Source organism: Ochotona princeps, chromosome 2, assembly GCF_030435755.1.
Source record: "Ochotona princeps isolate mOchPri1 chromosome 2, mOchPri1.hap1, whole genome shotgun sequence".
Classification (NCBI taxonomy): domain Eukaryota; kingdom Metazoa; phylum Chordata; class Mammalia; order Lagomorpha; family Ochotonidae; genus Ochotona; species Ochotona princeps.
The window spans coordinates 10,057,262-10,081,738 of NC_080833.1; the positions used below are offsets into that span (position 1 = coordinate 10,057,262).

The following is a 24,477-nucleotide window of genomic DNA, read 5'->3' on the forward strand; positions in this document are numbered from 1 at the left end:
TCGGTTTCAACATCTGTAATTTTATTCCAGCGCAGAAATAAGTCATTTTCTAACAATAAATATTAAAAAAAATAATAAATTAAGGTTCCAAAAAGAATTGACCATCAAACACAAATCTTTAACACTGAGAGTAGCATCATCTGAAGAGGATGGTGGGGAGGGCCGGCAGGCCCAGGAATGTCTGACCCAAGCCATCCTCTCTGCCCCCAGCACACACACATTCTTTCCACAAAGTACAAAATATATATCTTTTAAAAACCTCAACACAACCAAGCACCCTGTGTGGGGGCCCAGGAAAGCAAGAGTCTGGCGCTGCTTGGGCTGAGGGCCAGGGCCAGGCCCAGGCCCGGAGTCTGAAGAAGGCACCAGAGGGACGGAGGACCCCGTGGGGCTCACCCAGCTCGAGTCCGCGTGTGCCCCCTGTCGGTGAGGGTGGGGCCGCAGGGGCCCAGTCGCGTGGCCATGGGCTTAGCTTACCCCTCCCCCTCATCTCCCATCTCCCTCTTGCAGGAGACGGCAAGTGTGAGGTTGGTTTGGAAATGTCCTGTGAGGATGCCAGAAGACCTTGGTCAGACTCCTGCCCCAGAGGATGCTAGGCGCATGGCGGTGCCTGCTAAGTGCTTGACCATCTCTCCTTCAGGAAGTGGAAGTGAGGAGGGGAGAGGACCCAGGTCTGGGACCCTCCAAGAACCCCCAGCAATGGCGCCCAGAAGGGGACAATTCAAAATAAATAAGTTCCCTGGACGCCAGCGTGGGGCTGGCAGCCAAATCGCTGCTCTTCAAGTCTTCAAGGCCGAGGGGTGGGCTCAAATGGGGATGCCCACAGTGTTGACTTGGTCCTTGAGCCCCAGCAGACTATAGGCGATGCGCTTCTGGTGGCCTGGCAGCCGTACCCCAATCCTCTTGATGTCCCTGTGGAGGGAGACAGGGAAAGTCAGCGAAGCCTGCAGCAGGGAGGGCCAAAAGGCTGCAGCCAGGCCAGGGGATGGCACGGGGGGGGGGGGGGAGTTGAGGACCTATAGGGCAGTGGGGGAACTCCAGCTGAAAAGGGCCAAGAGAGAGGGTTCCCACTACGCTGGCCCTACCTCCACAAAGTCAGGAAAAGCACAGAGTGGTGACTTGGGGACATTCTTTTCAAAACATCCAATTTGCACACCTACTTGAGGACTTGCCTAGGGTCACACAGCCAGCAGGTGGAAGATTGGGAACCAAACCAGCTGTGGACAAATGCCCTTGACTCCTACTTGCCTGTGCCTCAGGCTGCCATCCAGAGGCGCTGCCCTTAGGGGGAGTAATACAGCCATCAGCCTTTGGGGTATTACTGCCCACAGCTCCTCTGCCCACTCATTGCCTCATTTTGCCTTGGCTCCCTCCAAGGCCCTTCTGCTGGCAGCTGGGCAAGGACTCGGCAAAGCCTTGCTGGTCTGACTGGAGGGGCCGATGGGGCACCAGACATAGTGACTAAGTCAGCTGCGGCAGGTGCCTTCCTTGGGGAACCTCAATTTCCTGACCTGTAAAATGGGATAACAGTGCCCAGCTAGGAGACCCCCAGGAACCCACAGTGAACAAGAAAGGGAACATCAGTACCCACATCACCCAGGAACGCCAGCCCACCTCTGCCCTGCCCACACTCCCCACCCCAGGGCCTGGCTCCTCTGGGCTCCCCCTTTCCACACCCCTCTCTCCCTCGTAAAACCACTTATGCTCCCAGAAGCCCGCAAGCGGGCTGTTTATGGCTCATTTTGGGAGTTTTCTCTTCCCCATCCTCACCCACCAGCCCAGACCCATGCAAACACCCAGGTTTTTATGAGCCATCTCTTGGTCATAAACGGGGTAATTATATGGTGTGAGCTCCTGTTTGCAATTCCAGAGCCATGACTTTCACATAGGCTCTGGGAGTCCTCGCAGAAGTGCTGAGCGAGGAAGAGCCTGACCCAGGTAAGGTGGGGGCGGCTCAAGGACTGCCAGACCTGGCTCATTGCCCCCACTGCAGCAGAAGGGCTAGAAGTGAGACACTCAGGAGAACTTCTTGGACAGCAAGGGGCCAATGTACAAGGAGGTTGTGTCCACACCTCTCAGGGTCACAGAACATGGTGGGCAGAGCCTAGCCAAGATTCAGGGAGCAGCAAGTGCTGCAGGAGGAGGGAGGAACCTGCGAGGATGCCTGGGTCCCAGAGGATGACAGTAGTGACACTCCAGCCCCAGTCTAGTACCCCGTCCCGGGGTCCTGCTGGTTGCTGAATGCATGAATGAGCAAGTGGATGCTCCAGTGGGTGAAGAACTGCTGCCCAGGTCACCAGCGGCCCAGAGAGGCTCACGAGTTGGGGTGGGATGTTCAAGACTGAACTCCAGCCCTAGGCTCACGTCAAAGCCTTTGACTGGCCCGCTCTTGTCTATGCCTCAGTTTCCTTGTATGAAACTCGGGAAGCTTTGATTAAATGTCCCTGGGCAACCAACCCTAGTCTCCTCCTCTTTAAGCACCCAGATCACCAAACCCTCCCTCTCTGCTCTCACTACACAGCCCAGCATCTGGAACAAGGCCCTTGTTCCATGCCCCCCTACCCAGGGGCAAGGGACACTTTTTAAGGACACCTGTGCTGGTCTGGCCTTTCTCCTGAGCATTCACCATGTCGGCCCTGGCCCTGGGAAATTCCAAGGCCGCACAGCAGCCGTATATGCACCTGCCATTGCCATCCCTGGGCAGAGGAGAGGAAGTGAGAAATGGCTCACGGAGCCTGACCCTTACTTAGCTGATTCACCCAGAAAGCATTCCTCCAGCACTGTGGATGCACCAGCTCCAACACCTCTTAGCCCCCCAAACACTCAGCCACAACACCACTCAACCCCTACGCCACTGGACCCCAACACCATTCAGTCCCTGTTGCTGGGCTGAGCATCCATCTGGGGTACAACATCCATCCTTCATCACACTTGAAACCAAACCCTAGAAACCTAACAGTTGCAAAATCAGGTGGCTGAATGTACAAGAGGAGAAGACAGCTGCTGTGAGACCACAAGGGAGTTAGTGACCACTCACCTTGGAAGAAGGGGGTCAAGGGAAGAGGTGAAACGGGTCACAGAAATCTAAATTCAGACCCCAACCAGAAAGGGCTGAATCTTGCTGTCGTGAGCCCAGGGCCTCTGTGGGGCTTCCTGGCAGGTGAACATGATATACAGGTTTTAAAAACTACTCTAAGAGGCCCATTTGCTCAGGGAGAGACGGACAGGAAGGGGGAGCCATGGGCAGTGTGAGTCACGCAGGCCCCAGCTCTGAGCGGCGGTGGGAGGGAGCTGAAGGGAGTGCTGGATGGCTTCCTGTCTTTCTCCAGGCCTTTTCCTAACACCACACGTGTGCATGCAGCAGCTCCGTCCACCCCGGAGAGCCGGGCCCTGCTCGTGGGAAAGGAATCGATGGGGAGCAGCCGCGCTATTTCGGGAAGCTTCCAGGAACATGTGTTTCCTATCAGCACATCTTCTTGCCCTCAGCTCTGGTCACCAAGAGAAGCTGTGTTGTCCTCAGTGGCAGCAGCCCCTCGAAGGGACAATGGGGCTAGGCCAGGTCCCCAGGGGAGAGGGGACAATGTGGCTGGGGAACCTTAGCTTTCCCCCACAGCCAAAAGACAGAAAGCAAGGGAGCAAAGGCAAAAAGAAGAGTGACACAAATTATGGCCCTACTGTGTGCCAGGTATGCCATCTGCCTCGTGTGCATTAGTCTCCCACAGAGGGCAATGGAAACCAGGGCTCTGAGCTGGACCTCATCTGGCCAAGGCCACCTGCAGGGAAGCAGCAGGTGCAGCCCTAGAGCCCAGGTGTGGCTGAGGAACCTGAGTATGTGCCCTGCCACCAGTTAGCGACAAGAGACTTCCCAGGATGGAGTTTTGCTCCCTCTAGTCAGCTCCAGCCCTGGCTGATTCTCATCAGCAGCCATCCCCTGGGATGGACCACAGCCTGGGCCAGCGGGTCAGAAGCTCAGTGGAGCCGTTTGCAGAGAATGCTCATGCATGGGCCCAAATCCCAGAGTGTCTGCATCCCAGAACCGTGGGAGGCCAGCCCATCCCCTCTGTGCAGTTCCCAAAACCTCCCAACTTCAGGGTGCTTCGGCCATGACCCTAACCCTGCACAAGCTGGGCTGTTAGGAGCCAATGCTATTTTTGGAGGCACAAAAGGCCAAAAGTATAATGTCCTCTCCCTCCTGGGATGGGAAGAAGTGTCTTTTGCCAAAGCCGAGCTGGGGGAGGCCCCAGTGCTGGGATGGGAGGGACAGAGGCATCCCCTTGGGGCAGCCGGACAAGCCAAGCCCAGGCAGGCAAGGGGTGGATGGACGAGCACTGTTTCCACCAGGCTGGACTGTACAGCTGAGCACCTACCATGTGAGGAGAGGTGCAGGGAGCGGCTGGCTGGGGAACTGGGCACAGCAACCTGGTCAGAAATGCTGCCCCTAAACAGGCCATGTGACTTAAGGCAAGCTGGGTCACCTCCCAGCCTCAGTTTCCCTGCACTGCACCTGTTGCTTCCTTGTCCAGTGGGAACGTTTCCGGGCCCACCCCGTCAAGTTTGAGAGTATTCATTCAAAGTGCTCGGGCACAGGGCTGGCATGTCCTCAGGCCTCCAGAAACAGCAGCTATTGTTACTACAATTGCTATTAATTCTCACTCCGGAAATAGAGGCAGAAAGGGGAGGGTAACCACTACTGCTGGCCGCCTGGGTCTGCAGGACAGAGTTGGAGAGACCGGGGGGAGGGGGCGGGGGGCAGGCACGGGGGTGGGCTACTCACTCGTTGGTCATCTGCACCACCTTCTCGATGGCGGTGTAGCCAGCCGCCATGAAGTGCTCCGTGTACTGCTGCATCTTGATGGACTCCAGCCACTCGGAAACCGTGCGGAAGGGCACGCCCTCAGAGCCGCTGGTACTGGGCAGCCGGATGGACACACTGCGGGGGCAACCCATAGCCTGCAGGTGAGTGGTGGCAGCTCCCAGCATGCCCACCACAGGCCAGAGCCTACTGTGCACCAGCTCCTGCCCAGTCCTATAACCCTGTTTCCCCATCAGGATTCAATGACACAGCCTAATACGTCGGGAGCGCTCAGCAGCTGTCCCAGGCCTGCTGACAATACCACCCACAAAGGGTGGTCTGCACAGGCAGATCTCTGGGATCCTGGGCCCACCCCAACCCCCGACCCTAGCCTGGCCACTTGCCAGCTATCTAGGCTATGTAATTGCCCCATGTTTCAGTTTCCTAATCTTTAAAAAGGATAATTACAGGATCCATCTGGAAGACTGTTTCAAGGAGCTAAGTCACATCCAGTGCTGAGCACCGTGCCCTGGCATAGTTAACCAGCTCGTCGGGCTTCAGAGCCCCCACCAGACTGGTCTCAGCACAGCCGGAGCCCCACCACCCCCACCAACCCCACCACCCCCACCACCTCCCAATTTCCTGGGGCCGGCTGCTGTCCCCAACTGGCTCAGGAGGCTGAGCGGCAGCCAACATGGATACGTACAACACGCCCAGGAACTCACCGCGGGTCAAAGTCAGCCAGGGTCTTGAGGGAGTCGGGGGCTCGGATGAGCTTGTCGAGGATGCTGACAATGTCAGTAAACTTGGGGCGGCGGGCACGCTCCTGCTGCCAGCACTGCATCATAAGCTGGTAGATGGCAGACGGGCAGTCCATGGGCGTGGGCAGCCGGAAGCCGTCGTTGATGGCTTTCATCACCTGGGGGCAAGGGGACAATTGAGCATCAGTGGGGGGCAGGGGGATCGCAGCAGGAAGCCACAGAATCATACAGAGCAGGCACTGTGGCAAATAAAGCTACTGTCTCTGGTGCCGGCATTCCATATGGAAACAGATTCAAGGCTGTTCCACTTCTGATCCAGCTCCCTGATAATGCACCAGGGAAAGCAACTGAGAGGATGGCCCAAGTGCTTGGGCCCCTTCAGGAAACCCAGAATAAGCTCCTGGTTCCTGGTTTCAGTTGGCCTAGCCTTAGCTATTACAGCCATTTAGATAGTGAATCAGCAATTGGAAGACCTCTCTTTGCAATTCTGCCTTTAAAAAAAAAAATCTTTTAAAAAGAAGGGCCAGCACAATGGCTCAATAGACTAATCCTCAGCCTTGCAACTGGAATCTTATGTGGGCACCAGTTTGAGTCTCAGCTGCTCCCCTTCCCATCCAGTTCCCTGCTATGGCCTGGGAAAGCAGTGGAAGATGCTGCAAGGCCTTGGGCTCCTGCACCAACGCGGGAGACTTGGAAGAAGCTCCTGGCTCCCAGATTCAGATAGGCTCAGCTCTGGCCATTGTGGCTATTTGGGGAGTGAACCAGAAAATAGTTCTCTCTCTTTCTCTCTCTGTAATTCTACCTTTGCAATAAAAAAAGAAAAAAATTTTTAAAATAAATAAACACATGCAGTCAATCCCCCGGGGACCTTGTGCCTGGGAGCCCATAGAAGAGCCTGAGACTGAGGGGGGTGCCCTTTGGAAGTCCAACACTCACTCTACGGAGCAGTACATGGGGCAAGTGCCGAGGGGCTGGCTCTAGGGCACCACGGCCGAAGGCACCTGAGCCTCATTTATTTCCACAGGGCATCCCAGGCTGCGGCCATACAATGCACCCTGCAGGTCAGCCCAGGCTTCCCTCTGACCCTGGGTTTGCCACCCTCCTTGGTCAGAGCTCTCCCCTACTCCTTTTCTTCTCCTGCCTGCTCCTTTGTGTACACAGATATACACACACCCCACTCCTTGTCTCTCTGTATCGTCCTTGGGACTGTCCACAGACACCAGTTCTCGGCGATCAGGCAGGCATGGCCCAGGCCAGGGACCTACCTCGTGGTTTGACAGCTCCCAGTAGGGCCGCTCGCCGTACGTCATCACCTCCCACATGACGATGCCGTAGCTCCACACATCACTGGCCGAGGTGAACTTGCGGTATGAAATTGCCTCAGGGGCTGTCCAGCGGATGGGGATCTTGCCGCCCTGCGGGGAACCCGGGCTCAGTCACCACCGTGACCCCCAGCGACCTGAGTCACAGGGCTGTGGGTGCTCCCAGAGGTATCCTGTACCAGAGGTCCAGCCCCAACTCCAGGGAGGCAGGGCCAGGCCCCTTCCGCAACTCACACTGGTGGTATAGGTGGCCTCCGGGTCATCCTCCAGCACACGGGACAGGCCGAAATCGGACACCTTGCACACCAGGTTGCCGTTGACGAGGATGTTGCGGGCGGCCAGGTCGCGGTGCACATAGTTCATGTTGGCCAGGTACTTCATGCCCGCCGCGATGCCCCGCAGCATGCCCACCAGCTGTAGCACACCGAACTCGCCATCTTTCTCCTATGAGAGCACAGACCGTCAGCCGCCAACCAGCCCTTAGCGTCTCCCATGCCCCCCAGCCACTCTGGTCCCATCCTTACTCGAAGGAACTTGTCCAGGGCCCCATTCTCCATGTACTCTGTGATGATCATCATGGGCTTGTCTGCAGAATGAGACCGGGCACAGCGGTGAGGGGTGGGGTGGGAGGCGGTGGGCGCAGCTCAAGCCACAGCCCTACCAGGTGCACTGGGGGCAGCCTCTCGCCGGGGGAGGGTCCCACAAGCCTCACATTTCGAGACGACGCCCTCCAGGCGGATGATGTTATGATGGCTGAACTGTCCCATGATGGAGGCCTCACTCAGGAAGTCTACCCGCTGCTTCTCTGTGTAGCCAGCCTTCAGCGTCTTGATGGCCACAGGTACCTCTTTCTTCCCTGAGGACGCCTTCAGCATCCCCTTGTACACTTCTCCAAATTCTCCTGTGGGCAGGCAGGGCAGAGGGGGCACCCTTGGTCAGCCCACCTGTACCACTACAACCCAACACCAGTTTCCCACTCTGCTTTCCCCACTACTGCCACCCAGCCCCTGGTCCCTGCAGCAGGTACATCAGCCTCACCTGCTCCAATCACTTTCTGTCGGGTGATGCAGGATGGGTGGATCTCGGTGGTGAACTTGAGGACAGCCTGGTTGGGATCCTCATATGTATGGGGGTCCACATATGTCTTCAAGGGCTTCAGTTGTTCTAGAAGAGGAAGGAGGGGGTGGATCACAGCCAGCTTAGCTAAGCCTAGAGTCTTAAGAGACAGCCTTGCTCCTCAGCGCTGCCCATGGAAGCTGCTGAGCCCCATGCCAAAGCCCCAGGAGCACCTGCTGCAAAGCTGGGGCGGAGGGCTGCCTCTCACCTGACTTGGAGAAGTACACGTCCTCCGAGGACTGGCGGGCACGTAGGTTCTTCCTCCTGCAGGGACCCCATGGAGCAGGACATGGGAGGGTCAGGGCTGGCTCTGGCCAGGAACCCTCCTGACTCCATCCTGGTCCCAAGAGGGGAGCTTTGGGTGGTGGGTTTCTGCTTTTCACCCCCAGAGGGCAGAAGGCACAGGGAAGGTAGGGGGCGGGCAGGGAGGAAATGAGCTAGCCACGCCACCCCTGCCAGGATCTATGCCCTATAATGGTCCCATAAGTGGAGGTCATGAGGACTTCCCTCATCAGCAATACCCAGCATTTCCTGTCATGGCCAGAGGAAGTGTGGCTACACCATTAATGCCAAGAGCAGAGACAATAGCCGCCTGTCTGGAACCCCCGTAGTGTGCCCGTTCTCTTGCTAGATAGGCATGGCTCATGATGGTTTCACCCAGCTGGGAGGTGGAGATTACACAATAGTAGGTCGCATCTACCTTGCCCACCAGGCCCATTTTTCAGATGAGGAAACTGAGATTCCTGCCCCACCATGGCCCATCCATGCTCTTGGGGAGCCCAGGGGTGAGCTCTGACTCACCTGCGGTGAATGAAGAAGCCAATTCCTGCCAACATCAGGAGCAAGACAAGGCCAACGGCCACACCACCAATCACCGCCATGTTGCTGGATCCTTCCATGGCTGTCAAGGGAGACGAGCTGATGATATCCCCACCCCAGATCCTGGTGACACTCCCTGTGCCCCCAAGGCCCGCTTCGTGGACCTGAGCTGCCTGCAGATACATACGCATACTCCCACTTCACAGAGAGACGGAGAGAGGACCTCCCCGAGGGCTCATAGAAAAGGCTAGGACTCCCAGGAGTGAGTCCCTGTCTCACAAGACTGCCTGAATACACAGCCCTCACCCTCCACCCGGGCTTCTCAGACCTGGCCTCACATGATTGCCCCCAGCCCTGGTGATCCTAGGAGTGGGGCATGACATCAGGGCATTCAATTCTTCCTCCCAGCAGGTGCCAACCACTCAGTTCAGGGGCCCTCACTCACACAGGGTCTGGAACTCATGCACCTTGCTGCCGGCCCCCTGGCCCTCCTGAGTCAGCGCCTGCACCTGAACCAGGTAGGTGGTGTCTGGAGCCAGGTCGTCCAGGGTGACGGAGAAGCCCTCGGTACGGCGCACATTGTAGCTGTTAGAGTCCCCCTGGGAATGGCCAACAGGGTGGAGGAGAGGCCATGAGGGCAGGGCAGGGGCCTGGGCTTGGCCCACCAGAGACCACTCCCCGTCAGCAGGTGGTCCAGCCAGCAGGTGGGCCACCTGTGTCAGCAAACTTAGGGAAGCAAGCCAAGGCTCAAACACAAGACCAAGGTCTTCCTGGTCCCAAAGCCCCAACCCTGACCGCCTCCTTCCACAGACTTCTCCCCGATAAGCCAAGGCTGTGGCGCCCTGGGAGACCCAGGCCTCTGAGGGAGCAGCATATTGGTGAGCAGCCACATGGCCAGCCGACCCTGGCCCTCGGTCCCGAACCAGTTACCTTCTTGCGGTAGGTGACCTCGTACTTCCACACGCGGCTCTGCTGTGGCAGGGGGATGGTCCAGGACACGCTCAGCGAGGTTGTGCTGCTGCCCTCCAGCCTCACCTTGGGGGGCTCTGGGGAAGGAGAAATGAGGGAGGGGAAGGGTGTGAGGTGGCAAGGGGACTCAGGTCCTCGCACAGCCCAGGCTCAGGGGAGCCCATTCTGGGATCGCTGACTTCCAGCTCCCGAGCACAGGGCCACCCCTCCTCCCACACCTGCGCCCCACTGGCCATCAGAGGGGCCTTGTGGGTATTTGCAGGTGAGCAAGTAATCAAAATCAAAGCCCAGCCGACTCTTGCAGAACCTTTCCCTGGACCAGGCCCTGTTCTAAGAGTCTCAAAGGAGCCCTACCATCACCCCGACTCCACAGGTGGGAAAACTGAGGCCCGGCGAAGGGTCCACCCCCAGTCAGAGCTTGGAGGTGGCTCCAGAAAGCTCTCCTTCAGCTCTGCACATGGCCTGGGCAGCCTCCCCACAACACTGTAGCCCCCACCAGGCCCTCACCCGTCTGGTTGATGGTGACGCTGGCTGTGCGGAAGCTCCGGCTGGTCACCAGGCCCGAGACACCGTTGCGGGCCTCCACGGCGAAGGTGTAGTTCATGTGGGGCTCCAGGTCACTGACAGTGACACTGGTGCGGGTCAGCGCGTGTGGAGGCTCTGAGTAGCGCACGCTGGCCTCACAGGGCCCACACTCGCCAGTCTCAGGCCAGCACTGCTCACAAGTGACGCTGTAGATGATGTCTTCGCGACCCCCGGTGTCCTGAGGGGGTGTCCAGCGCAGCTCCACCTTGGCCCCCATGCCCACGGCCGTGAGGTAGTGTGGGGCAGAGGGTGGGCCTGCACCAACAAGAGAGGTCAGGACCTGCCCCAAGACCACACCCACCATCACCCCTCCGTATGCAAGACTCACGTGTGCAGGGCATGGACAGTGGGTCCTGGGGGGCCCGGAAGTAGCCTTCCTCACACTCGCAGGAGGTGGCACCCTCAGGGGATGGCAGCGTGTGCTCGGGACACTCTAGGCAGGGGCTCTCTGATGCCTCAGATTTGAAGAACCCTTGGGAGCAGGCTGGCAGGTACAGAAGACAGACAGGGTGGTCACTTCCACCTGTCCCCACCCCCAAATGGCCATCCCCCACACCCTCGCTGTACCACCTTGAGCAAAGCATGAAATCTCTACAAACTTATTTTCTCACAGATAAAAAAAACATGCGATGAAAGAACCCCAGAAATGCCTTACCCATGTGCCCCAAACCTGTGCCTCTCTCCACTGGCTCCTGCCGGAAAATCCAGGGACACGTGCCCCTGAGACAGGCACCCAAGGTCTATTTCTCACCTTCCAGCTTCCTAAGGAGCCTAACTGGCCTGGGCACTGCCTGCCTGTCCTATCACCTTTGAGCCAATCAGGTCAGCCAGTCAGGTCCCCACCGGGGCAGCCATGACTGCACCTGCCTGGCCACCGTTTGTTGACCAATTCTCACACCCGCCACCCTGACCAACCAGCCAGCCTTGCCAGCTCTGGGCACCACCCTATACCCTATGACCTGACCACCTTCCCGTTCCGGGGCCAGACAACCAGGAAGCAAGAGAGGCCGTGCCCTCGGCATTTTTCTCTGCATCTTCTTCCAGGATCGAGTCATTTCCGCTGCTCCCAGAGGGTCCAGGAAGTGGTTCTTCCTCCTCCCGGAGCTGCTCCTGTCCTAGCCCGGCTAGCAAGGGGCTCAGGCACCTGACTCCAGGGGCGCCTTCCTCCCACCGCCCTATCCTGCCCCTGCCCCAGGCCCCTTCCTGATCCCCCAGGCAGGAAGCTGCACAGACATGGGACCCATCAGGCAGGACTGAAGGGCTTGGGCAGCTGTTGAAATGGCCACAGTGAGGTGAGGGCACCTTGGAGACCACGCCTGGTGACTGCCAACAGGGTCCCAAGCAGAGGGCCCGCAGACACTGTTAGCTTCAGGGTGGCTCTATCACACACGGACACACACTTCACTCTCCCACTCTGCCTGGCACAGACCCTGAGACATAAACAAAGTCTATGAAGTCAGGGGGCATGAAGCCATAACAAGGTCCACAAGCAAAGGGGGCAGGCAGGGGCCGGTGTTGAAGTGCAGCAGATAACAGCCCCACTAGCATCCTATATGGGAGTGCCAGTTCAAAACCCAGCTTCCTAGAGAATGTAGTGGGGAAGGCAGTGGAGGATGGCCCAAATACATAAACCTGTGCCACCCACATAGGAGACCCGTATGAAGTTCTGGCTCCTGGCTTTGCTTGGCCCGACTCTGGTCATTGTAGCAATCTCAAGAGTGAACCAGACGATGGAAGATCTCTCTTTTCCTCTCTCTTTTTTCTCTGTGTAACTAACTGCCTTTCAGATAAATAAAATTTTCAAGGAGGAGGGGCAGGCAAGGGATAAGGGAGTGGAGGAGTGAAGGGGCTTGGAAATCACACAGCGGTTATCTCAGCTATGGGGGATCTCAACGGGGCAGAGACGCTGGATGAGAGAGCACAAATAATGCAGGGAACAGCACGGATTTGTGGGCGCAAAGTGGAGGAGAGCAGGCAGGCAGGTGGATCTGGAGGACCCTGAAGGCCAGGCCGAGAAGCTGAGCCTGCATCCCAGGATGACAGGGAAGCAGGAAGGTCTGATGCAGGAGTCAGTGAATCCACCCATCTTCAAGGTTAGCAAAGTCTCCAACAAAGGCTGCCTGGAAGGCAGGGGAGGCGGGGTGGTGGGAGGGCAGTGGGGGGCAGCCCTGGCCAGGGAGGCAACCTCAGCCCCATGGAGGCCTGAAGCCAAACTTCTCCAGCCCATCACTTCCCAGTCCAGGCTGCCTTAGCACATCTGTGCACAGTCCATGGGGAGGGGCTTGGCCAGGGGGGACACCCAATCCTGCTCTGTGTAAGTACCACCCAAGCGCCTCCCACACTAGGTGTCCGGCCCAAGGCCCCTGCATGCATTCAGCCCTCACAACACACCTGCAGCACAGGATGCCACCACTGGCATTTGTGCAGGCCCAGCTGGGAAGAGACACAGAGGGCAAAGCCACAAAGACACAGACCTGCAAGTCAGCCTCGGAGCAAGTCCCTCTCATCTGCCACTCAGGTTCTTAGCAACGGTTCCGTTCGGAGAAAAGAAAAATCCAGGCCCTCCAACAAGCTTGAAGAATCAGGTAGACCCTGGTCAGCTGCAACCAGTGCAGCTCAGGAGGAGGAGGGCAGAGCACTGAGGCTCCCCCAACATGGATATCGAACTGAGCAGGTATGTGTCTGGGAGGGGAAGACCAGGGATAACTACGTGGTTCCCAAGCCCCAAGCATCTGCCAGGGTTCCTACCAGATTTTAGAAATCCACACGCACTCTGCACCACTCCCCTCACACCCCTGCTTTAATACAAAAAAGAGTTGCCTCCACCCCCCAATCTTCAAGTGCAAAGAAGATTCTAGAAAGCCACACCAGATTTAGGCTTGTCTGTGAGGGCCTCACACCCTGCTCAGTGCTGCCCCAGTGGTTCCAGGGAATGAAGGGAACAGAACTACAATCTTGGGCTGGGGTGGGGGCTCTCACTCCCACAGTCGGGACCGGGTTCCACTGAAGGCTTCAGGCACCTACAAAACCCCACAATGCCCTGCTCCCCTCCCCGTGGTGGCTCCCAAGCCTGGCAGCCCTGTGCCAAGAGGAGGAAGTCGGGGAAGAGATGTGCTCCATTCTTTGGCCCAGGAGCCCGGGGGTGGCCCGCCCGCAGCCGGCAGGAAAGAGGGAATTTGGAGAGATTTCCGCTGCGGATGTGCCAGATAATACAGTGAGCGGTGGCGGCAGCTACAGAGCAAGTGCTCGCCTGATGAGAATACCCCTCCTCCACCCTCAGAGCTGTGAGTCCCAGCCCCCCGCCCCTTCCCAAGTTTGCAGGTGTTCAGGGGTGCCAGAGCTGGGGATTGGGCCGGCTAGCAAGTCCCAGCATCCTTCTGACTTTCCTGGCAGTCGGTGCAGGATCTCACACTCAGACACAGCCACACCCACCAAAGACAATCCACCCCCAGCCAGACCCTGACCCTGTGCCAACCAGCAAACTCCTCTGCGTCCTTCGAGACCCAGCAGGAGCATCTGCACAGCCCTCCCACATGGCCCAATTGCCTGCCCTTTGAAGCCACGAGGGCATCTGTTACTCCATCTTATGTTTACCAAACAGAAAGGAGCACTTCCCACGTGCCTAGCACCATGATGTGATAGTAAGACAGAAACCCGGCCTCGGCTCCAGGGGACTTGGCGGCCTCGGCCTCGCTTTCCCACTCTAGGTGAGGCTACCTCTGCCCATGTTAGGATCCTCTGACCGCAGGAATGGAGCCTGATCATGTCTGTACCAGAGTCAGTCACAAAGTACATCTCAGCAAACACTTGTGAAGATACAGGTGGTCAGATGAATGAATGAATGAACGAATGAGTGGATGACAAAACCTACAGGTGCACTGTAGCCATAGGAGTGAACAGCATTTCAGCATCTAGGAGCCTGCACACCTGGCCACCCACCAGCCTGGTATGAGCTTGGCGGTGGCACACCTGTGACAACCTGTGTGGCATGTCTAAGGCCCAGGCCACTCCATGCAGGGGAACTGGGGCACAGTGGCTGCACCCCGGTTTTTCCAGTTCGCGCTGCCTGTCCCTCAGGCAGCAGTGTGGGGTGACTCAGGGACAGGCACCCTCTCCATGACGCAAATCTCTCTGGGCCAGCCACCTCCCAGGCAGCAAGGTGCTGGGGTCAAGAGGTCGCGGTGGCAATTCCCTAGGACTAGTCACCTCCCGCGCCAGGCGCAGCCAGGGCTCATAGGCGCCGCTGGGCCTAAGACCTGGACTTCATCTCCATGCCCTGTTCTGCGACCTGGAAGTTACTGATCTGGTAAACGAGGGCACCTGATAACTGCAGGTCCTGGTGGCTTCTGGCCCTCCCCAGCAGGCCCTGCAGAGGGCGGGCCGCGTGCCCTGCCAGCATGCCCAGGCCCATGGCCCAGCACCCTGCCCTTTTCACACACACTCCGGGAATTATCTGCACTGCATTCCTCCACCAAGCCGAGATAAGCACGGTTCCCCCAGCCCCGCCTCCTCCCTCCCTCCCAACAGCCTTTTATCTTCTGTTTGCTTACCCTGCCTCCTTCCTTCCGTTCTGGGGACCCACTTACCTCCCGGAGACGGGGAGGGCCCCACCTGAAGTGAGCAAGGAGAGCCAGCTGTGGAGAGGGGGGGGTCCAGGAGGGCGGAGCCAGCAGTAGGGGTGAGGTAAGTGGGGCCGTGCCACCACAGTCCCACTCTTGTGGGCCACAGAATCAGGTCCGTTGGGTCTCCCAGGTGGGGGACAAACACACAGAGCACCCTAGCCTGGGAAGTGCAGGCAGCAGGAAATCTGCTGTGGGTGAGGTCACCTTGCCAAGGACCCCCCCCTTTCCCTGGGGAAGCCTCCCTTTCACCCCAGGAGCCCAGCCCCTTCGCACCACAACGTGGTGATTCACACAGGGCCTCAGGGGGCCTCTGCACAAGGCCCAGCAGGTGCACTCTGCTCACCAGCCTGACAGGGTCCTCAGAGCCACAGGTTAACAGTGGCCTGAGGAGGGACATACCAAGGTCACACAGCTTGAGAGCGAAAGGACACAGGGCAGAGGGGAAGGAGGACAACACCATGCCCTCCTGCGCCAGGCTCCAGAACTTTCAGTAACTGACTCTTCTCTGGGCCTCAGTCTCTATCTGTGAAATGGGGATAAAGTTCTTGCTCTTTGCACTATCTGTGAGGGCTGGAGGAAGCCTTGCTATGAGTTGTCCAACAAGGTGTCTGGGTGGCTGGTCCCCTGAGCCCAGGGTCCTGAGACCTAGAGGGGGCAGGAACTTCCCACGAAGGAACCCCAGCTCCTGCAGCTCTGGCTCCCAGCTGCTGGGCTGAGCCGCTGGCCAAGGCCGCTGGCCACCTGCTCACCTGGCCGGCAGTCCCCCTGGGGCGCCAGACGGCCCCGCCAGCTCAGCTGCCAATGCCAGCACAGGAAGCAGAGATGAACAGCGAGACAATGCAGCCCCAGGGGACAACGGTCAGCCTGAGCGACTCCACTGTCCCCTGGAGGGGGGAGGGGCGGCTACAGGGAAGCTGGTTCATTCCTGACATAGCTCCAGGGTACTCTGTTGGGCAGGATGCCTACTTGTTCATACACAGCACCTGCACAGGGTGGGGGGGTTGATGGGGGAGGAGAGGCCCTTTCTGCTTACCCTGGACTCTGTGCTGCCTGAGATCCTCCTGGGGCTTCCTGGGAAGGAACCTCGAGGCAGAATGGCCGAACCTGGGAATCACCCAGACCTGGTACTAGTGCCCTGCAGGGTGACCTGGGACAGTCCCAGGGGAGACTCTGGCCTCCTGACCCAGGGAGGAGCAAGCAGGCAGGGCCCACCTGGTGCTCTCCTTGGCCTCCTGGGGAGTCCACAGCCCCGCAGCACTGGGACCTGCCATCCTGGCGCTGCCCCAAGAACCCACCTCCCACCTCTGAGCCAAGAGCTGAGTCAGGGTTTCCAAATGACCTGGTCATTTCCCTTCTCTTTTCCTGATCTGTCTTGTGGCCTGACCACCACCGGGTGGCCTGCATTAAGGCCCAATGCAGCCACTCATATCCCAGTCGTGTGCCTCCAAGCAAGCCTTGGCAATGCCTGAAGCCTCAGTTTCCTCCTGCTGGCATTGGGAGCTGCTGAGCTGGGGCTGGAAACAGAAGAGGTAGCCAGACGGGGTTGCTGGCATCTCCGGCACTGGAGCAGGACCATGACAGAGGGAAATTTGGGGGTGGTGGAGAAGGGGATTCCCAAGGAGGAAAAATATAGTGCAAGAGCCGGAGCGACTGAGAGGGTCCCACAGCGAAGGGAAACATCCTACTCTTGGAAAAGTGTCCACCATCCTCCCAGCCAGGGCCTGCTGGGTTCTTTATAAAGCCAGCTGGACCCGTGACCCCTACCCCCAAAAGAAGGCAGGGCAGCCCCTTGCTGGAGAGACGCCCCCTCCTACCCCAACCATCCATTTATCTCTGTGGGACCTGAATCCCAGCCTGTGGAAAGTTTTCAGCTGCCCCTCACTCCCCACCCCCGCATTCCTAGGCAACTATGTCATGTGGGAGGAGCCCAACAGCCCCCCCCATCCCAACCCACCCCACCCCTTGGTCATTGTCTAAAACCAGGAGTGAGCCTGTATTGAGGTCACTAAAGCAGGGGCTGCCTGGGGGAAGGTGGGGGAAAGGGGCTTACTCCACAAAGGAGAGGTGGGAGGACTCAGAGACCACCCCACGGGCTTATTACGGTCAGGAAGGCTCGCTTGAAGGTATTTTTTATCCCAGGGGAAGAGTTTGTGTCACGCAAGGTTCTGAGGATTTTGCTCTGGGAAGCAAGTAGGACCCATCAGTGCAGGATCCAGGGCTGAAGCCCACAGAGAAAGGCTGCTAGCCACTGCCACCATTGAGCTTTCTTTCCCATTTTACTCCCAGGAAGCCCAAGGCCAGAGCCAAGGAGGGACTTCCCACTCAGCAGGTATGTGCAACCGCAGAGCTGCACCCCCAGTTTCCCAACACCCTGCTTATCTCAGCAAAGCAGCTCCCAGGGAAAGGGATGAGGTGGCCCTAGCAAGGCTGACATGCAACCCACACACGCCCCACCCACAACCTTTCCCCAGGAGCTGACCGCTTCGAGAACCAGGTTACCCGAGACTTCCGCTGTTTGGGGCTGCTGGTTGTACCAAGCAGCGTCCAATCCCCAGGCCCAGAGAGAATTAATTCAATCCACCTCTTTCCTGGGCTCAGTGGTTTCAACCGCAGTGGCCTCAATGGGAGAATCTGGGCCCGAGGTTCCCCCAACAGTGGGGCGGGCAGGCAGGAAGGACAAACCCTATGCCTCACTCGATTCCGCCCTCACTTGACCACCAGGCTGGGAAAGCTCCCCAGGTGTGTAGCCCACAGTACTATAAGGTCTAGGGCCAACTCAGTCACCTCCAAGGAAGGACACAGGCATGGACATACACACACATACACACACACACAGACCTAGAGTGATCAAGCCACCTGCCTGAAGTCACACAGCAGCAACAGAAACAAAAGCAGCCACCAGGATAAACTCACAGGTCCACAGCACAGGGCCAGGGTGAAGCCTTCAGGAATATTTACAGGATGAATCAAACCTCCCAGCCTTGCTTACGGGCCTTATGTGTCAGGCCCTGACCTCAGTGCTTGATGAGCATGAAATCATTTGATTATCACAACCACCCCAGGAAACGGAGCACCTCGAACATCTCCGCCTTCCAGGTGAGGCCACACTAGCCCAGGGAGATTACAGAAACTTCCTGACATCACTCACACAGCCCCGTGGGCCACTGGGATACGAACACAAGTGCCCTTGTTCTAAAGTCCCCACTTGGAACCTACATTCCATACCGCATCTCCATTCACTCATCCTCAAAGGATGACTGAATGACTTCAGATGGCCCCAGCACGTCAGAGCAGGGACCAACTCCCCCTTCATCCCACGGCTTCAAAGCGCGACAGACTAGCACGCCAGACATGCAGTCTCCCTCCCCAGCACTCATGCCCTGCTGCCACCCTGAACCAGCACTCACCCTGGCAGCTGTCGCTCACTTTTTCATAGCCTTCCTGACACAAGCACTGCCCAATGGGCACCAGCCACTCGCCATCCACGGCACAGTGCATACGTGGCTCTTCAGCCCCTGGCGGCACCACCGCATGGTCCACGCAGGTGCCGGCCACGGTGGCCAGGGAGGGAGCATCAGAGCCAGCGATGGTCTCCGGGAAGTGGGCCAGGCCCTGCAGCAGCTCAGGGCACTTCTTGTAGTAGACACGGACAGAGAGCAGTGCCACGCAGGCTCCAATGTCCTGGAAGGCCAAGTAGAAGCCCTTGCGGGTAAGCGGTCCCACGGAGCGTTCCTCCACATTCAGCTTCACATTGCGTGCCTCAAAGTCGCTGCTCACGGTGATCTCGTCGGGTGCGATGGTGTCAATCTTGGTGAATTGGCGCTTCTGGAAGTTGGTGCCATAGTCCACATCCGACTCAGCGTAGTAGAGGTTGAAGGTCTCCTTGCAGGAACTGGCGCCACCGGGGAAGCTGTTGCAGTCACGCACCGTGAACTTGAGCTCGATGAAGATGCGCTCGGCCTCGCCCCGGTACACCCAATTGGTGCGGAGCCAGTTGTCCTGGTCGCCGGCCACCACGTTGCACACAGAGTACATGTAGATGGGCATGTCATTCATGATGTTCTGCATCAAGTCCCACTGTGTGTGGAGCAGCAGGTTAGTGTGGGTGGGGGCCCAGGGCGGGGAGCGGGGAGCACATCTGGGCATCTAGAAGATGCTGGCTGGCTCTTGCACTCCCCTTCTACAAGCAGCAAAACAGGCTTCTAGAAGGGCCTCTGGCAGTGGCTGGGTTTGGTTTTTGGGGTCCCTGAGTGTGAGTGCGGAGCTTCTACAGTAAATCGTGAGTCTGGGGTAAGACCTGGGACCCCATGTGACCCCAGGAGAGGTTTGTGTCACATGACACAATGTCTATAAACATGCATGAGGGCAGCAGGAGCTGTTACTTCCGCCAGCATGCCAGCAAAGCGAAGGGTCAGATCCAAAGCAGTGGATGATCTGCCACCATATAGACATTTTAATAACCAATACATGCTCCTCTCTTTTGGAATATAGATCTACCTCCCTAAGGAAGGCTTCCCAGATTGGGCCAGGTCCCCCTCTCCTTGGCTCCCAGTCTCCATGTCCCTTGTATCATAGCACCCGTCACATGGTGACACCACATCTGGCTCTCATACTAGAGTCTGAGCCCTTCAGGACAGGGATAACATCTGGGTCAGTTCTGCAGCCCCAGGGCTGGTCTGGGCAGAGCAGGTGTGCAGGGAAATCCTTATAAAGCAATGAAAGCAAAGGAGACAAGAAAGACCTGAACTACATGGTGTGACACTGGCCAAGCTCTAAGTTTCCCATTCTGCAATGTCAAGGGGGTTAGGGGATCTGTACCCCACCCAGCTGGCATCTCAGAGTCCCAGAAATCCACCCAGAGCTGCACTTGGGGCCTCCTCGGACTAGGGTGGCCAGGGACAGGCTCCTAACCCAATCCCATGTGCCCAGCACAGGAACTGTTCTGTGTGGCCCCCTAGAGACAACTGCTCCTCCCCCCCTTCCCAGACACCCCGGCTCAGGACCCCAGGACACAGTGAGAGCCCACTGGGGGAAACTGAGGCAAGGAGTCTCTGCAGGCAAGGCAAATCTCAGGAGAAGAACCCAGCCTCCTGCCCACCAGGTCTGGGCCCATCAGGGCTGCACAGAAAGGAGGAAACTGGGGACAAAGAGGCAAATTCACCCACAGCATAAAGGGCCAGCAACTGTGTGGGGAGCGGCAGAGGGGCAGGAAGGAACTTACTCCGGTTTCCCAGGGAGCTGTGGGTAGCTGGGAACCCCCGCTTCTCCCCTTCACCTCTCACCTCCCAAGATGAGACTTCCCAGATGAGCAGCCTTTAACCCAGGCCCTCCAAAGAGATGGAGGGAGGAAGGAAGATCCCTCCGGCCATCGACCCTTTGTGGGTATCTGGGGGTCAGGCTCTGCTGAGGCCTGCAGTTGTCTTCCCGGCTCCTCTGCCTTCCTAAGCCCAACCAGGCCCCATGTTCCCTGAGTGTCGGTTTCCCCACCTTACACAGGGGACCAACACCTGCCCAGCCCCACAAGGCTGACTGACTTACCCCTTTGCCGTACGGGTGCGTGAGCCAGCCGAGCTCCCCCTTGGCTGCTGCAAAGTCCAACAGAACAACTGCAAGGGATGGGAAAAGGAGCAGATGAGGATAGGGGCCACTCCCAGGAGAAAGACCACGGCAGAAGTCAGTGTCCGCTACCAGCAGCCCCATAGAGAGGCCTTGACCAGGCCACGGCTGTAATGCAGCTGGGCTCTCTCAGGCCAGCCCTCAGCTGAACAGAGCAAGACAGAGCTCTGGCCCAGCAAAATAGCAGCTGAGCTGAGGCAGGGGCGGGCAGGGGTATTAAGTGACACTCCTGGAACAAGGTCCCCAGGAGTACTTCACACATGTGTGTGGGTGTTGGGGACACTAATGCCTGCTTCAGCCACAAGTCCCCTGCTTGAAACCCCCCAACCCCAGCCAGAGCACGCATGCGCACACACACGCACGTCTCACACCCTCCCAGAGGAGTGCAGTTAACAGGTGCGAACAGCTCCAGGAGAAGCCAGATGCCGGGAAACAAGCTTCCCACCACAAAAGCCACAGAGCAGGTGGGATAAAGAGCCATGAATTCACAAGGCCTCGACAAGGGGTCTGAAGATAGAGCTGCTGAGGGTCTCCCTGGGAAAGTTATGTCCCATGGCCTGCCAAGGGTGCCAGGTGGACAGAGAGGGAAGTCTTTTTAGGGGAAATTGCAGGCCAAGGAGACCACGTGCTAAAACCATCCTGTGCCCAGAGAGGCATCTGGAGCCAGGCAGAGGAACCCACTTACCAGGGGCTTCCCTGGTGGCCTTCAGGCACCTCCCAGTTCCCTGCCACCACGCAGTGGCAGCAGCAAGACCCTTGGCATAGCTGCCTATCTGTTTCTAAGGCAAGGCAAGGGAGGAAGCTCCAGGACCTGTGAAAATAGCTCCAAGGGCGGAACTCCAACGGGGCAGGGTGGAAGCAGGGCTGGCTTGGTTTGGAGAGATGGGGATAAAGGGCAGGAGGCATCCCCCCAGGGCTATATTGCTCTCTTCCCTGAGACTAAGACCCCCAGGCTTGGGCGTGAGGCACTGCCACTTCCCCACGCTCCTACCGAACAGCTGACCTTGGCCAAACAAGTGTCTCTAGGAAGAGCCCGGCAGCCCTAGACCGTGGGGACCCAGGAGGGTGACCAGTGGGGTGGGTAGGGGCCAGGATTTGTTCAGACATGCCCAGAGCCCGGGCTTGGAAAACTCACTAACCCCACTAGCAAATGGAATGTTCCAGCTACACAGGAAGGAATCTGGGGGTTCCTGCCTCCAGCAAGGTGGGCAGAAGGGCAACTGGAGTGCGGCTCACAATCCCTACACACCCACTGCAGGGGAGGAGGGATGCTGGCTCTGTGCCCCTGAGGGAGGGTGTGGGGGCACCCAGGCCTTGAAGGGGGCACATAGGGTGTCCTCCAATCCCCAGCCCTTCCAGCTTGGGTCTGGCTCTAGAAGAATCCCAGGCTCATCAGAGAAAAAAAGAGACCTTCACACAGGAAGGAGCCTCCCCCAGGGGCTCCCAGCCTAGCCCCCTCCCCCAGGAAATTCCCTAGAAGCAGCCAGCAGAACAGGAGGCGCCGGCCCCAGGGCCTCAGCCCTGACCCCGGCTTTGGCACCTGGCAGTCCTTCCCCACACAGAGGCACCGTCAGCCCTGGGAGCTGGGGGGGTCCCCAACCACACTCCTGGGCAGCTCTGAGAGGCCCAGTCCTGTGCCCCCGAACTTGCCACCCCCCCTTCTGTGCCTTAAGTCTCCTTGGATGGCATCCTTGTGGGTCCACACTGTGGAACGTCACCAGTCACTCCTACTGCCTGCACTGCCTGCTACCCAAGACCAGGGAACACCTCCAGAAAATGGGGAGAAAGGGACTCTGGGAAAAGAAGTAGAGAAAAAAGGCAAGGGGTCAGGGAGTAGACCGGGATTCCTGGGACCCCCTTCCCACCCCTGGACAGCAGCCTCTGCCACCCTGGGCCCCAATGCAGCTGTGTGCACATCCCACTGAACCATCTGCAAAGCCACATGCCTTGGGCAGCCCAGGATACCACGCGCTCCGCCTGACCGTCAGTGCATGAGCCCTGGCTAGCAGGGGGCCCAGGCTCCCAGCTGCCCCGGGGTGTACAAGGACCTTAAAGGACTCCACGTGAGTTGCCAAGTGCAGCGGGAGCGGGGGAGTGAAGGCAGAAAGGAGAAGCCAGAGGAAGGGGCAAGCCTTCCCATAGCCCGGGTGGATCCAATCCCAGCCAACCAGGATCCCAGGAAGCTGGAGCCAGCAGCTGCCAGCTGGACTCACAGCCACCTCACCCCTAGAGAGGCGCAGCTCCCTGGGGACTCTGGGAACCAAAGCCAAAACATTTGCCCTTGCCTATTGCCCAGGACAACGGGTACCCCCTTTCTTCTTCCTTGCCCAGGGAGGGGGCTGGAGGCTTTGGCCAGGGAGGGTTCTGGGCAGAGGTGTGTGTGTGGAAGCCAGAGACCCAAGCAGGCGGGGCCTTCCCTTTCCTCCCCCTCCTCTCCCCTACTCCCATCCAAACCAAACCTTGGGGTGGGGTTGGGGTCTGGAAGTGGAAAAGTCCCTGACCCAAAGGCCTGTAACCAGGAAGGGCCTGGAGCGCACCCTCCAGCTCCGGCCTGTCCTCCCACCCCCAAGAAGAACAGCAGCAAAATCTCCAACCCCACTTTGGGAGGCGGCAAACGGCTGCCAGGGTTTCCTGGCGTTTCCCCCTGCTGGAGCCCGCGGAAGCCACACTAGGAAGGGGGGACCTTTTTCCCATGGCCGCGCACCGAAGCCGGCCTCTACCGAGGCGACAGGGAGAACCCCGGCCCAGGACAGGGGGTTCCACGACCCCATCAAAGGAGGACGCCTCCCCCTCCACACACACACACAGCCCACCCGCCCTGGACGCAGTCTGCGGCCCTTACCAGTTAGGGGCCCGGGCACGCTAGGGCGGGGGTGGGTGATTCAGGGCCCCACCCTCGCCCTCCCCCTACCCGTGCCCCGGCTCCCTGGTGGCCTCTGGGTGACGGCTCCACACCTTAGGCGGCCGCGCCCCCACCTGCCGCATTTCCTCGTCCTGAGTCACCCAGGATCTCAGAAACGCTGGACTTGGGGACTTCCTGTCGGTGCTCCTGGATCCTGAACTGTCCCCGCGCCCGAAAGGCGCGGTGGGCAAGAGAATGGGCCCGAGCCTGCCCTCCGACACTCCTACCCCGGGCAATGGTAGGCAAAAGTGGGGGCGTGGAGTCAACCTCAGGGTGCACGGGTTCCGGTGGAGAGACCCCAAAGTGCCGGGCCTGCAAAGAAACGCCTTCTCCACCAGTTCGGGGCAAGTGAGTTAGTGAGTTCGGCCACCGATGGACCAAATCCGCGGAAAACGCTCCGGACACCCCCTCTCGTCCGAAAGACCCCCTCTCGCCCCTCGCCCGATCGCGTCCCTAAAGCCGCCGCCCGGGCTGCAACCGCGTGGCCGGCGCCGCGTCCCCTCCTCCGGCTTCGGATCCCTGCGCTCCGGATCGGAAACCCTTTAGTCTCCGAAGCCCCTGAAGTCCCGCGTTGTTGCTGTGAGGGGGATGGGGGTCCCGGTTCACACCCGAGAGAGCCCTCGCGCCCTCCGGACCCCAGTGCGCAGAGATCGGGAAGGCACCAAGTCACTTTCCAAGTTGCGTGGGAGTCCAGGAGCGCGGGGCTCTGGCAGACACCTGGGTCGCAAGTTCCCGGCGTCCCGCGGCTGGGCCGGGTCCGGCAGGCGACCGCCACGCGCGCACTCACCTTCCTTGCCGTGCGCCGCCGCCGTGAGCAGAGCGCAGCCCCACAGCAGCGCGAGGAAGGCACGGGCAGCCCGGCGCTCCATGCTCTCGGCGCGATCCCTGTCCCGTCTCCGCGCGCCCGCCGGCCTCGGTGTCCGGCTCCCGCCCGCCCGCCTGGCTCCGAGCAACTCCCGCCCCTCCTGCCCCG

General features: G+C 58.9%; 1 protein-coding gene across 1 annotated transcript; it reads right to left on the minus strand.

The window, feature by feature from the left end:
• Positions 1 to 24,456, minus strand: EPHA2 (EPH receptor A2). Its single transcript, XM_004592335.3, has 17 exons — positions 24,292 to 24,456; positions 20,525 to 20,592; positions 18,394 to 19,063; positions 10,693 to 10,848; positions 10,287 to 10,619; positions 9,741 to 9,856; positions 9,256 to 9,409; positions 8,793 to 8,892; positions 8,200 to 8,255; positions 7,914 to 8,039; positions 7,588 to 7,776; positions 7,400 to 7,461; positions 7,110 to 7,319; positions 6,819 to 6,968; positions 5,518 to 5,711; positions 4,775 to 4,930; positions 1 to 912 (listed from the first exon to the last, which is right to left on the minus strand). The coding sequence occupies exons 1-17, from the start codon at positions 24,371 to 24,373 to the stop codon at positions 807 to 809; spliced, it is 2,928 nt and encodes a 975-aa protein (XP_004592392.2). The 5' UTR covers positions 24,374 to 24,456; the 3' UTR covers positions 1 to 806.
• Positions 24,457 to 24,477: the final 21 nt, after the last annotated feature.